This window comes from Emys orbicularis, chromosome 9 (assembly GCF_028017835.1).
Source record: "Emys orbicularis isolate rEmyOrb1 chromosome 9, rEmyOrb1.hap1, whole genome shotgun sequence".
Taxonomy (NCBI): domain Eukaryota; kingdom Metazoa; phylum Chordata; order Testudines; family Emydidae; genus Emys; species Emys orbicularis.
The window spans coordinates 20,032,068-20,047,026 of record NC_088691.1 but is presented as its reverse complement, the minus strand read 5'-3'; the positions used below and the strand labels follow the sequence as shown (position 1 = coordinate 20,047,026).

The following is a 14,959-nucleotide window of genomic DNA, read 5'->3' as shown; positions in this document are numbered from 1 at the left end:
CACAGTTGAGGCCTCGCCAATGCCGAATAGAGGGGAATGATCACATCCCTAGATCTGCTGGCAATGCTCCTACTTTTACAGCCCAAAATGTCGTCAGCCTTCTTGGCAACAAGGGCACACTGTTGACTCATATCCAGCTTCTCGTCCACTGTAACCACTAGGTCCTTTTCTGCAGAACTGCTGCCTCAGCACTTGGTCCCTAGTCTGTAGCTGTGCATGGGATTCTTCCGTCCTAAGTGCAGGACTCTGCACTTGTCCTTGTTGAACCTCATCAGATTTCTTTTGGCCCAATCCTCTAAATTGTCTAGGTCCCTCTGTATTCTATCCCTACCCTCCAGCGTATCTACCACTCCTCCCAGTTTAGTGTCATCTGCAAACTTGCTGAGGGTGCAATCCACGCCATCCTCCAAAACCGGCCCCAGGACCAGCCCTTGGGGCACTCCGCTTGATACCGGCTGCCAACTAGACATGGAGCCATTGGGATCAACATGTAGTGATCAATGATCTAGTCAGCTTTCTATCCACCTTATAGTCCATTCATCCAGCCCATACTTCTTTAACTTGCTGGCAAGAATACTGTGGGAGACAGTATCAAAAGCTTTGCTAAAGTTAAGGAATAACACGTCCACTGCTTTCCCCTCATCCACAGAGCCAGTTATCTCGTCATAGAAGGCAATTAGGTTAGTCAGGCATGACTTGTCCTTGGTGAATCCATGCTGACTGTTCCTGATCACTTTCTTCTCCTCTAAGTGCTTCAAAATTGATTCCTTGAGGACCTGCTCCATGATTTTTCCAGGGACTGAGGTGAAGCTGACTGGCCTGTGGTTCCCCAGATCCTCCTCCTCCCTTTTTTTTTAAAAAAAAGATGGGCACTACATTAGGCTTTTTCCAGTCATCCGGGACCTCCCCAACCGCCGTGAGTTTTCAAAGATAATGGCCAATGGCTCTGCAATCACATCCGCCAACTCCTTTAGCACCCTCCGATGCAGCACATCCGGCCCCATGGACTTGTGCTCGTCCAGCTTTTCTAAATAGTCCTTAACCACTTCTTTCTCCACAGAGGGCTGGTCTCCTCCTCCCCATACTGTGCTGCCCAGTGCAGTAGTCTGGGAGCTGACCTTGTTCGTGAAGACAGAGGCAAAAAAAGCATTGAGTACATTAGCTTTTTCCACATCCTCTGTCACTAGGTTGCCTCCCCCATTCAGTAAGGGGCCCACACTTTCCTTGACCACCTTCTTATTGCTAACATACCTCAAGAAACCCTTCTTGTTACTCTTAGCATCCCTTGCTAGCTGCAACTCCAAGTGTGATTGTGTCTTCCTGATTTCACTCCTGCATGCCTGAGCAATATTTTTATACTCCTCCCCGGTCATTTGTCCAACCTTCCACTTCTTGTAAGCTTCTTTTTTGTGTTTAAGATCAGCAAGGATTTCACTGTTCGGCCACGCTGGTCGCCTGCCATATTTACTATTCTTTCTACACATCGGGATGGTTTGTTCCTGCAACCGCAATAAGGATTCTTTAAAATACAGCCGCTCTCCTGGACGCCTTTCCCCCTCATGTTATTCTCCCAAGGGATCCTGCCCATCAGTTCCCTGAGGGAGTCCAGGGTCCATATTCTGCTGCTCTCCTTTCTTCCTTGTGTCAGGATCCTGAACTCGACCATCTCATGGTCATTGCCTCCCAGGTTCCCATCCACTTTTGCTTCCCCTAGTAATTCTTCCCTGTTTGTGAGCAGCAGGTCGAGAAGAGCTCTGCCCCTAGTTGGTTCCTCCAGCACCTGCACCAGGAAATTGTCCCCTACACTTTCCAAAAAACTTCCTGGATTGTCTATGCACTGCTGTATTGCTCTCCCAGCAGATATCGGGGTGACTGAAGTCCTCCATGAGAACCAGGGCCTGTGATCTAGTAACTTGTGTTAGTTGCCTGAAGAAAGACTCGTCCACCTCATCCCCCTGGTCTGGTGGTCTATAGCAGACTCCCACCATGACATCACCCTTGTGGCTCACACTTCTAAACTTAATCCAGAGACTCTCAGGTTTCATCTCATCGTTAACCCAAACCAATAAGACTGATGCTTATTGGTTAACTGGTTAAACTTTTACATCCCTACTGCCGACAACAGGATCTTGTGGGCAATGCACCAATCCTAAAGACGAACTGCCTCCACACAAAGCGCAGGCCCCTTGTTGGTTGATGTAGCAAACGGCGGTGGTGTTGTCTAACATGATGAGAACATAACAGGAGTGGATAGATGGGAGAAATGTAGGACACGCTCTCCACACTGACCGAAGTTCCAGAATGTTGATGTGCATCCGGGATTCCAGAGCAGTCCAACTCCCTTGAGTCATGTGCTTACTCGTGTGGGCGCCCTATCCAACGAGGACACCTCTGTGATGATTGTCGTGCTTGGTGAGGATAGAAGGAATGGTATCCTGGTGTAGACCTGGCCTGGGTCTGTCCACCACTTGAGGGAGGAGAGAACCTTGTGGGAAACAGTCAGTAGGAAGTCCATGGTGTGACGTGTGGGAGAATAGGTCCTCTGGAGCCACAACTGTAGGCAGCAAAAGTGGAGACGAGTGAAGGCAGTAACATATGTGCCAGCTGCCATGTGGCCAAGAAGAGAAAGAGAAGTCTTAGGCTGAACAGAAGGACTCGAAATCACCTTGGAAACTCAGCTCTTGTAGGCTCTGGAACCTGTCCTCAAGTAGGTAGGTGCATGCCAAGATTGCATGGATGTGGGACCCAATGAATTTCAGGGACTGTATAGGATCCAAAGGCAATTTTTCAATGTTTACACTCACCCCCAAAGAGGAGTGGAGTGTGAGCAGCATGGAGGTCAAGGCGCAACCCTCCCCTTTTTATTATGCTGCTAGCAGCCAATCATCGAGAGATGGGAATATAAGGATCCCTTGGCGCCAGAGGTAGGCTGCCAGTACCAAGAAAACTTTGGTGAAGACCCATGGAGCAGTGGTGATTTGGAACGGTAAAATCCTGTATTGGAAGTGACAAAGGCCTGCCGTGAATCTCAGGAAACGTCTGTGGGTAGAATGGATATCACGTAGAAGTAAGCGTCCTACAGATAAAGGGCCATAAACAACATGCCTCTTTCTAACAAAATAATGGTGGCTGCTATGGTGACCATATGAAACTTTGGCTTGCATATGAAGCGGTTGAGACGACAGAGATTTAAGATCAGTCTTCTTCTTCAGCATGGGCAGCAGGTGGAAGCCCCAATTCTGCCACTTCCAGCTGCGGCCCCCGGGCCGTGGCCCGAGACACAAGTGCCCCCTCCCCGAGAAACCCTGAACATGTGTGTCCTGTCCCCCCACACCAGAGGAGCCCTGGGCTGGCTGAAACCCCAAGCATGCCCCTTCCTCTCCCGGCTGGGAGGAGCCCCGGGCTGGCTGAAGCCCCGAGCCCCCCTCCCACTTGTCCGGAGCGCCCTGCCCATGCCCAAAGGAGCCCTAGGGCAGCTGTAGCTACACCTCCCCTCCCCAGACCACAAGCCGCCCCAGGGAAAAGTGTCTCTCCCAACGCTTTTGATATGCCCCATGCAGGTTCCGTGGCGGCTGAGATGATATTTCAAATTCAGCTTCCTGGGTTCCTCAGTAATCTCTCTGGAGTCCGGGGAGATTACTGATGAACCCGGAAAGCTGAATAGCACATACTGCCTCCTCAGCCGCCCCGGAACCTGCATGGGGCATAATAAAGCAAAAACGTCATCACCAAACAGTGCAACCAGGGGTCTGGTGGCTGGGACAAGGGAGGCAGAGCCTCTCCTGGCCTATTATATCCACTGCCTATGTTCTTGGGGACTAGGAAATAAGTGAAATAGAACCCTGTGGCCAGACTGGTCACAGGAACACGTTCTATCATTCCCCTTTGCGGTAGGGAGACCACTTCTAGAGCAAGGATACTGTCGTGAGTGTGGTCCCTGAGGCGAGGCCAGAGGACATGGATGAGGTAACGTCGTGAACTCGATCATATAGCCATGTCAAATGACATCCAGGACCCATTTGTCCATTATTATTGCACTCCAAACTGGAAACAAGTGTGCTAAATGCTCCCTGAAGGGGGTGGGTCAGAAGTATGGCATGAGGTAGGGTGGTTGCCGGCTCTCTAGGTGCCCTCTGCAAAGACCGAGTATGAGATACTATAGGTTGTGAAGAAGAACCCGGAGGGCGGGGCCATTGGGTCTTGCCATTTGCGAGGCAGCTCACAGGACTCCTGGTGGAAGAAATGGGGAGCTCTAGAATGTTGCACCAGTTGCGGGTGGTAAAACATGCACTTGGGTGCAGATATGTAGATACCCAGAGATCGCAGAGTAGCTCTGGAGTCTTCAAGGGAGTGAAGGGAATCAGTCTTCTGACTGAAGAGATAAGATTCATCCCCTCTCCCCCTTACCAGTAATGGAATGCGTCTATGCCCCACCACCACCACCCTTACTGCATAGTTGGCTCAGCAGATGAGATTGGGCTGAAGGCAGAGCTGGAGGCAGAACTGGGGATGGGGGAGGAGCTGAGGTTATAGGCGGAGCTGGCCTGGGGCCGGACCTGCGACTGGGTGGTGCTCCCTCCCCGCATGGGGGCTGATACAGGCCCCACCATACACCCCCTCAAACATTGCTCCATGCCCCCCGGGGGGGGGGGCATGCCCCACAGTTTAGGGACACTACTCTATGCTATTCTGGACTTCCCCTGGGAAACCTGACAAAGGCAGCCATGACTCCCTCCGCATAGCGATCCCCATAGCCATCATCTGCAAAGAAATGTCTGCTACGTCCAGGAATCTTGTTCTCACAACTAGTTTCCCCTCCTGTAGGATAGCCTGGAAGCGAGCTCAATCCTGCCAGGGAAGTTTGTCTGCAAAGTCTGGCAACTTCCTGTAGGTAAGGAAATTGTATTTAGCTAATAGAGCCAAGTAACTGGAGATACGAAATTGGAGGCTGGCAGAGGAGAATACCTTGCGACCCAGGTAGGACCAACCAGGCAGATCCGGAAGTTGCTATGGAGAGCCCCAAGGAGCAGAGTATCAATGGCTCTGTTGCTGGGGAAAGGGAGGGTACTGCCATTGAGTCAGCAGAACCTTGGGGTACTTTTATTGGCAGTATGGGAGGGGCAGACTCTGTCCAAGTCCTCCAATGCTGAAAAGTCAGTCTGGTACGAATGGTGGTGCCATTGGAATCAGCAGAACCATGGAAGCCATAGAGTAACAGGTAAGTCTAATGTAAGAGAGCGTACTCCCCTAGAAGGTGATGGCACTTGAAAACACGGAGACCTCACCTCCTCCATGACAAAGAGCTCATGAGGCTCAGAGGCCAACTCAAGTCTCCCTGGTGTCAGTGGTATGCACTGTAGTCAGAACCAGAGCCAGAACGGGAGCCGAACAGAGGACTGCCTCAGAACCAAAGGTTCCATTAACTTCAGCAGTGCCAACCTGGAAGGCGTACATGGCTCAGTGGATGGAACCGGCAGATGCAATGGTCTCTGCAACTTTTTATCATGCTTGGAAGCTTTGGAACGTGCCACTTCCCTGTGGACAGAACTCGTGGACGGAGCAGTATCCTTCTTGGGCCTGGAGGAAAACTTACTGCCATTATATTCACTCACGACTAGGCCCCGGCCCGGGGTCCACAGCACTGGTACCAGCAGAACCGGACTGGAGCTCCGTGGTAGGAGGCACTCTCCTCGATTGCTCAGACCAATCTACGAGGGGGTCCCCTGATCTGGATCCAACTGCAGCTTCATGGCAACCTCCATGAGGTGCTTCTTGAGGTTGAGAACCCAGCCTTCTTGGGTATGGCTTGGGAAGGAGAGGCAGACACTGCACTTGGATGCAATGTGTAAAGGCAGCGTTGGTGCTTGTCACAGACTGAGCACGAGCGAGGGCAGAAAGCGCAGCTCTTGAACCCCAGTGTCTTCAGCATAATCCAGTACCCAGGCATGGGTGCTGGAGGAGTGGAGGGAGACCGGCAAAATGGCATCCCAACATCCTTAAAATACTAAAAACTACTACTAATACTAAAACTACTACAAAAATAACAAAAATACCATTTACAAGAATAAAAGAGTCTTTTTTTCCCTGTGTTTTAAAAGGTACATCACAAGAGACAAGAGAACAGTAGAGGCTCCAATTCAGACCATGTGGCGGTAAGCAGGAACGACCTCAGCGATCGCCCTTTATCACTTCAGACAAAACCATGAGATTCTGTCCTGAATGTAACATCTAATAATATAATTAAAAATAAACCATCTAGTTAGAGGAAAGATCAATGTTCAAAAAACCCCTAAAAAAACCTACACATGCACACACAAAAGAGCAAGTAAACTTTTTCACAGTCATTTTTTTTGGTTCCCATTAATTACCCAAACTACACATGAGGAAGAAAAAAATTATTTATATAAACTAATATACTAAAAAAGGAGTAACTAGGCTGGAGTAAGTTACTGATTACTATTTTTCCTATGTGAATTACAAAACTGCCTGTACTATAAAGAGGGAAAAGGAATGTAAAATCACTTATTTTTATTTTTTTCAGAGTAGTTTATGCATGGCCTCTTGCTTGTTCTTTTCTATTTGCCAAGTCCATAAAAGATGAACTTATATTATCCATTAGCATCTATGTACTTGCATATCAATTCTAGTAGAGGTCAAGGAAAATTGGCAACTTTCCACATATGACCTAAGGTATATAACTAATAGCCAGAGAAGTGCCAAGAAATTAATCTGGGATTTCAAAACAAAAACATCTTCCTCACCAACTAACCTTCTGTCTCTGCTTACATGTGTATGGATTTCTTGGAGCCTCAGAAAATACATTCAGTGGAATTCCAACATCTTTCCCTAGCAGTGGCATGCATGACATTTTTAATAAGGCATGCAGTTATACTTGCATGCCTTAAGAAGTCCAAAATTGCACCCTCCACACACTGTCTTCAGATGTACCGTATGTACAAGGTCTCACTATGCGGAGGATGCCATTTTGTTCTACAATATGTGTTCAGGGGCCAGATGGAACTATCCTGCAGGTGAGATTCAGCCCACAGGCTACCAGATCGACCATGTTTTTTTAAATTCTGGGGTATGCAATGGTATGCCACTGTTCCCTAAAAAAGGATATGGCAAAATAGCAGAGTGGAATCAAACTCTTGGGAATAGAGTGAAGAAGATTTACACAGAATACCTAATGAAGCATGCTATGGCTACCCAAGGCAGGAGATTTTACAAAAACTAATCTTAGCTTTCACTGCTGCACTGCAGGAACAGCAATGGAGGCTAATTTCAGCAGGACAGAACCCTTAGTGAACTAAAAGCCAGAAGAGTGGAGGTATTTTTAGGAAATGTGTACAATTTTTGGATGTACCAAATGTGGCTATAAACAGCAGTTTAAACCCATTTTAAACATGTTATAAAATGTATTTACCTCCACGCTTTTTGGGAGCTTCAGGTTTCATTTTAACGATATTTCTGCTTCTAAATTCAGGCCCTTTAAAATCATCTTTGTCTTCATTCAGCACTGGCTCTGGTTGTACAACCACTGTACCTAGAATGATTTCATTTAAAAGTTGGAAACCATTACATATCCAAGTGACATTCCAGTGAAGTGCAAGACTCCTGTTTAAATAAAAGCCAACATTGCATATATTTTTCCCCAACAAGCTATATGATGACTGACTGATAAACAACACATATCCTACTGCACGTGTCCATATTACAAATATCAATACCACACACCTCGAACTGGCACTGATATTGCAATTTTAGGACAGAGATCAAAAACTGAATGGACCCTGGAGAGCGAACTATCCTCTCTACCCCCAGACGCAGTCCATGAAGAACAGAATAAAGCATAACAGTGAGACAATGTGGGTGAGCTTGCAATGCAACTGTTCTGTGGCTCCAGGAGTTTTAGGACAGCTAACTGAGCATCTCTCAAAAGCCATAGAAATTTCTTCCCTCCCCCACCAACAGGACAAAAATCTCATTTTCTTTTTTACAAAATTCTTAAATTTACTAATGTTTAAACAAAACCGAACAGTGCTAACCAAAGTTACAGGAAGAAAAAAGTGTAATCTCATATTTAGAGCTGGGTTTCAATCCTGTGTCTCCTGGGAACTTGCAGTAATACAACATTCTGTAAAAATAACCCTACAATGACTGCTTCTGGCACAAGGGGCAGTAGTGGTCTCTCTGGGATACTCTGGCTTTTATAGAGCTAAGAAAAGCAAGCTCTTTTGTTGTGGTTTTTAAACCATGCTAAAACTAAAAATATGGTGTAGAGGGTGTTTTAAAAGTATTGTACCTAAAAATAACCCAAAATTACAAGTTTTTTTTAGTTTTGTTTTTAAATATATTTCAAGATCTGGCCTAACCTCTGATACTTTTAAGCAAAGGATAAATTTTTCAAAGTCAGTCACTTACGAGAACTAAATCCCATTCTCAAATGGGACTTAGATACTTATGAAAATTTTACCCAGAATGTTTACAAAAAAACAAAACCAAAATACCATTTCCTGTTTCATGTCTTTATTTCCACAAAAATATGGATTTCAATGCATATTTTGAATTAAGTAATCAGTGCATCCTGGTAGATCCAGTGATTTATGTATGTGGGGTTCAAAGCAGACATTTAAAAACAAAATATTTTAACCTTTTGAATGCTATAATCATAGTAGGTCCTCAGTATCCTGCTTGCTAAGGTTGGCACATTCCAAAAAAAATAAAATAAATAAAACCAGACAAAGTATGCAACATTTCCCTTTGTGGCTATTATGCATATTCCATCATAGTCTTGACACTAATTCACAGAATTCAGACACACAGAAAACGCATGATCTACCTTTAGGTAAGCTTTTCATATCAACATCATTTTCTGAGTTTTCATTTGAAACATCTTCATTTACAGTTTCGGGTAAGGTTTGTTCATCATCTGATCCAACATACTTTGTTACAACTGTAGGTTTCCTGTATGAACAGAAAAAAATCCACATTTGTGATAAATATTTTATAGCAATTTAGGTGTACATGGTGCTTTGCAATCAAACACAATCTCCTTGGATCAGGAACCTTGTAATTTTAAATTCTATTTTTTAATCTAATTTAAACTGCATGAGATGACGAAGCAGAGAGAAATAGACTGGGCAAGAGTGACAACAGAAGAGGAATTTTGTTCTTAGAGATACATAGGTTTTTTTTTAATCCACCCAGAGAAAAGATATGTTGTTTTGTTTTACATATTTTAAAAGGCTCTGAAGGACAGAAACCTAAGGTTTACCATAAGACAGCAAAAGACAAGAAGGAATGTGATCAGTGTAAGGTTGCTAAAATGCAGTTATTTTTGGCCACACTGAGAATTTGTTTTCTTTAGGCACAAACTGATAAGCAATTACCTTAGTGCATTACTTCTTGAAAGAGAGCAAAAAAAAAATTAATAAACTGAAGTGCATCAGACTGGCAGTGTATGCCTGAAACACCCCATACTGTTACCAGGTACTGATTTTATTGGTAAAGAGTAAACTGGGTATTACTGACTCACTGAGGCAGGGTAAACTCATTACCCCACTTGGATACAAAGAAATGACTTTTTCAAGGGAAAAAAATCCTGGGTGTGGGGTGAGTAGTCCTGAAGGAGGAACTCAATGAGCATTTATGCCTGATGAGCCTTGAGATAGAAAGCAAGATACCATAAAGACTTTGTTAATCAAGCCATACTCCAGGAAGGGGGTAAATTTGGACTTGACACAGGGAGCCTCCTCAGCTGGTGTAAATCAGCCTGAGGTTAATGGCTCCATGCCAATCTACACTTTATGGTAATCTGGCCCTGCGTGGATTGTTTCTGTAGACCAAGTTAGGGAAGGCACCTAGTTACAAATAGTATTATTCACATTTTCCTTTTCAAACTAACCTTTTTGAACGTGATGATCCTAAAGATTTGGATCTTTCTGAAGAGCTATTGCCCTAAAAACAAGAAAAAATTTGAAGTCACAAACATCTGTTAGTGTGTGACCAGAACATACATCAACAAAAATTTAATTTCTTGGATTCTTAGGTATACAGCAGCAACTCAGAAGTCAATTTCTACCTGGGTTTAAACAAATCATATCCCATTTCTTGTTAATACTACATTTCATATCAAGGGCAGCAGAACAAAAATTAAAGTTTTGCTTGTAAATGTAGTGTTGTAATTAGCTGGGTTCAATGATGAGACTTTTTAGTTTATAAATTACTACCTGGATTAAGATCTCTTAAAATTTATGTATACTTTGAACCCCACCAAGCATACACTGCATCAGAAATTATAAAGGAATATTATTGTGATTTGAGAAATTCACAGAATCATACACCATATTTCTTATGCACCAAATTTGCAGGAAATTGAGGAAGTATTAAAAATAGTAGAGGAGCCTTGCATAAGATTTTATTTCCCTGCAATCCCCCATCCCAAAGGGTCCATTTAACAGTTAAGGCTCGCACTTCACAACTTTCTGGGCTAAAGACTGGGTGTGGCTCACTCAAGAGCATATCATCAATATTCGCGAGTCACTTGAGGGTGTGATTAATTGCACTGTTAATAACAGAATACCAATTGAAATGATAAATATTTTTGGATTTTTTTTTTTTTTTTTTTTTTACATTTTCAAATATATTGATTTCAATTATAACAGAATACGAAGTGTAGAGTGCTCACTTTATATTATTTTTGATTACAGATATTTGCACTGTAAAAAAGGTAAACAAAAGATACTGTTTTTCAGTTCACCTCATAGAAGTACTGTATTGCGATCTCTTTATCATGAAAATGTAACTTACAAATGTAGATTTTGTTTTGTTATATAACTGCACTCAAAAACAAAACAAGGTAACTTTTAGAGCCTACAAGTCCACTCAGTCCTACTTCTTGTTCAGCCAATCGCTAAGACAAACAAGTTTGTTTACATTTACGGGAGATAATGCTGCTCGCTTTACGTGCGAGATATGCTAAACCTTCGTATGTCCCTTCATGCTTCGGCCACAATTCCAGAGGACATGCTTCCATGCTGATGATGCTCATTAAAAAAATAAAGTATTAATTAAATATGTGACTGAACTCCTTGGGGAGAATTCTATATCTCTTGCTTTGTGTTTTACCTGCATTCTGCCATATATTTCATGTTATAGCAGTCTCGGATGATGACCCAGCACACTGTTCGATTTAAGAACACTTTCACTGCAGATTTGACAAAACACAAACAAAGAACCAATGTGAGATTTCTAAAGATAGCTACAGCACTCGACCCAAGGTTTAAGAATCTGAAGTGCTGTCCAAAATCTGAGAGGGACAAGATGTGGAACATGCTGTCAGAAGTCTTAAAAGAGCAACACTATGATGCAGAAACTACAGAACCCGAACCACCAAAAAAGAAAATCAACCTTCTGTTGGTGGCATCTGACTCAGATGATGAAAATGAACGTGCATCATTCTGAATTGCTTTGGATCATTATGGAGTAGAACCCGTCATCAGCATGGAAGCATGTCCTCTGGAATGGTGGCCGAAGCATGAAGGGGCATACGAAAGTTTAGCATATCTAACACATAAATACCTTGCAATGCCGGCTACAAAAGTGCCACGCAAACCCGTTTTCACTTTCAGGTGACATTATAAATAAGAAGTGGGTAGCATTATCTCCCATAAATGTAAACAAACTTGTTTCTCTTAGCGACTGGCTGAACAAGAAGTAGAACTAAATGGACTATGTAGGCTCTAAAGGTTTACATTCTTTTGTTTTTGAGTGCAGTTATGTATCAAAACAAAATCTACATTTGTGAGTTACACTTTCACGATAAAAAAATCACACTACAGTACTTGTATGTGGTGAACTGAAAAACAGTATCTTTTGTTTACCTTTTACACAGTGCAAATATCTGTAATCAAAAATACACCTCTACCCCGATATAACGCAACCCGATATAACAAATTCGGATATAACGCGGTAAAGCAGTGCTCGGGGGGGGGGGGGGCTGCGCACTCCGGCAGATCAAAGCAAGTTCGATATAACGTGGTTTCACCTATAACGCGGTCAGTTTTTTTGGCTCCCGAGGACAGCGTTATATCGAGGTAGAGGTGTAATAATATAAAGTGAATACTGATCACTTCGTATTCTGTGTTGTAATTGAAATCAATATATTTGAAAATGTAGAAAAACATCGAAAAGTATTTATAATAAATTTCAATTGATATTCTATTATTGTTTAACAGTGCAATTAAAACTGAAATTAATCGCAATTGTTTTTTTAATCGTGATTAGGGGTTTTTTTTTAGTTAATTGCGTGAATTAACTGCGATTAATTGACAGAATACTTCCATGAATAGGGGTATAACTTACTGTTATGCAATTTGCCAATCCTCAACCATGATAATTCACAAAATTGCAGCAGCTCCCCACTTCTCAGCAAAGATTTAATAGTGATTAGAAGCCTCATGATAGTACAATGTGATACCTTCCACAAAGTATACATTTATTCATGCATTATGAAGGATCATAGGAAAAATACGGAAATAGTCAAAACTATGAAAGCACATTGAATTTATTATTTTACTTTTTATTTTTAAATTGTGAATGCTTAATTGCTGCTAAGTCATAATGGAGGTCATTCATATACATTTAAAAGGTTATATTGTGGTTTTTTAATTCAACTTTTAGAAAAAAAGTTCCCTAATCAACTTTCACATTCAGCAGATATGGTAGTGTAATCCAATACAGATTTTAATTCAAATTTAATCAATATATTTTATACCAGCCATTTTTGTATTACAAGCATTACTATAAATCAAATGCACCATATACTTTATTCCTACCTCTTCCCTGTTGTTTTCCATTGGAGTTGGACTATTTTCAGGCCCACTACTTTTACCTGGGCAGGGGGGGAAAAAGTATAATTCACTGAATGGTAGAAACCACTAACAATTCTTTAAATTATAAATGATGGTTTGGTATAAACATTTTATCAGCATTATTAAAAAACATTACTAATTGGACAATTAGTCAGTGGGGATGAGTGAGATTTATATCATCACAATAAAACCTTTGCATAACACCACAGCATCATTTATTGCGCATATGCCAAATAATTTACAAAAAAAATTTAGAATTTTTTTTTTTTTAAATGTCATTGCTACTATTTTTCAACCTTTTCCCACCAATAAAGAACTCATACTACAGGAGCCAGAGGGCAACTATATATGCTTTACACGAAAAGCAGTAACAACCAATAAATTCCTGAAACCTCTGTACATAACATTGTGACTTTAAGGACTGATATATCAAGGACCTAGCTAGCACAGCTAAAAATAAGTGATGTATCCCATTTGATATTGTGGATTCTCCTTTTTCCAGATATACCAACCTATTTCTAGCCCTAATGGGTTGTGGGATATTAAACCTTAAACATGTCATTGGTCCAGGACTGATTATTACCTGTTCTGCACCCCCACTTAGTGTAATTCTGAGAGAAATGTTACAGGTTTTTTGAGGGGGAGAAGGGAATATTTCTATTTCAGCATTCTTTATAATGCAGCTATATGAAATTGCTCAAAGGTTTAGAATGTTAGAAGTAGTCTCATAGGAAATGGATTAATGGGAAGTACAAAAATGTTATTTTTCATAAGGATATCACGTGATTATGATAGATTAGGCTCATAGCACTCTTTACATTATAAGACCTATTTTCAGTTGCTTATAACTATGCAAACTGTTTGGGTTGAATTTTTCCACACTGGCTGTGTCTGCCTCAGGCTTAATGTTTTTTTGGAAAATTTCAACCAATACAATGCAGGTGTTTATGAAAATGAAAGTAAGGAAAAGTATGTTTTCCATGTATTAAATTCTTCAGACCATTTCTCTTAAGTGCTCTCATGTCCCTCTGTTTTGCAGCAAGATGTTTAGCTGGATTTTTCTTGCTAACATCCTCAGGCTCTGATCACCATGTGGTGTCAGGAAGGAATTTCCTCCCCAAGTCAGATTGGCAGTGACTTTGGGGAGGGGTTCACCTTCCTTTGCAGCATGAGGTGCATGTCACTTGCTGGGGTCATCTGGGTATCTCTCACTTAATCAATTCCCTGCCATTGCAGGGGTTTGAGGCATTGGTGCAGCTCAGTCCCTCCTATTCTCTGCCTCTGGCACATAACAGTTTAGTGTCCTGTGGGCTTTAACATTTTGGTCACGTTTCAATTGTTGGGTTTAGCATGTGGGCGCTGGGTGGTGGCACGTGACATACAGGAGGTCAGGCTAGCTGATCTGGTGGTCCCTTCTGGCCTTAAACCCTGTGACTATTGTGACAGATATTGCAACCATATGCAGTGTCTTTGGGAAAACATTATATTATGCTTATGTATCACTGTGGGCCAGGAATTATATGTATGACTGTGTTCTACTCCATGGGGATGAATTACTACAGCTCCTTCAGGAACTAAAACACTGTAGGGTGATTAAGGAGAATCACTCATTGTACCAGACAGGTACCACCTGCTGGGGTATTTGTATACAGGGACTCAAACTGGGTTACAAGAGACTAGGAAAACCAAGAAAGGGCTTTTGGCTTAAAAGGGCTGCATTTAAACTGACTTCTTTCTGATCTAGCAAACAGACAGGACCTTCTGTCCAAGCGGGCCCGAACCCTTGTAGAAGGGTTGGAAAGACTCTGGCCTACTAAGGCCCTATAAGAATAATGGGTAACCTATGATAAGCTTTTAGCATGCCTGAAGGAACTTTTCTCCCCCTCCCCCGCTTATAATGCTTTTACCTTAAGAATAAACATGGTTGCTTAGAAAGAGCAGTATGGTAACTTCTAACTGATGGTTATATGCTGTTCATAGCCTTTGGACAGAAAGCAAAGCACAGGTAGACTGGCCTTTAAGTAGACTGGCTTGCTAGAGATATCAAAGTGCAGGGAGTTGGGAAGGGAAGCCTTAAAATCCCC

At 42.5% G+C, this 14,959-nt stretch overlaps 1 protein-coding gene across 1 annotated transcript in view; it reads right to left on the bottom strand.

Moving 5' to 3' along the window:
- The window catches only part of ATRX (ATRX chromatin remodeler), a 129,941-nt gene that overhangs the window by 101,939 nt on the left and 13,043 nt on the right, over window positions 1-14,959 (bottom strand). The window contains exons 4-7 of the mRNA XM_065410527.1: window positions 12,840-12,895; window positions 9,908-9,960; window positions 8,843-8,967; window positions 7,427-7,546 (exon numbers count right to left, since the gene is read on the bottom strand). Of these exons, the coding sequence (XP_065266599.1) occupies window positions 7,427-7,546; window positions 8,843-8,967; window positions 9,908-9,960; window positions 12,840-12,895 (354 nt within the window). The remainder of the gene's footprint in view (window positions 1-7,426; window positions 7,547-8,842; window positions 8,968-9,907; window positions 9,961-12,839; window positions 12,896-14,959) is intronic.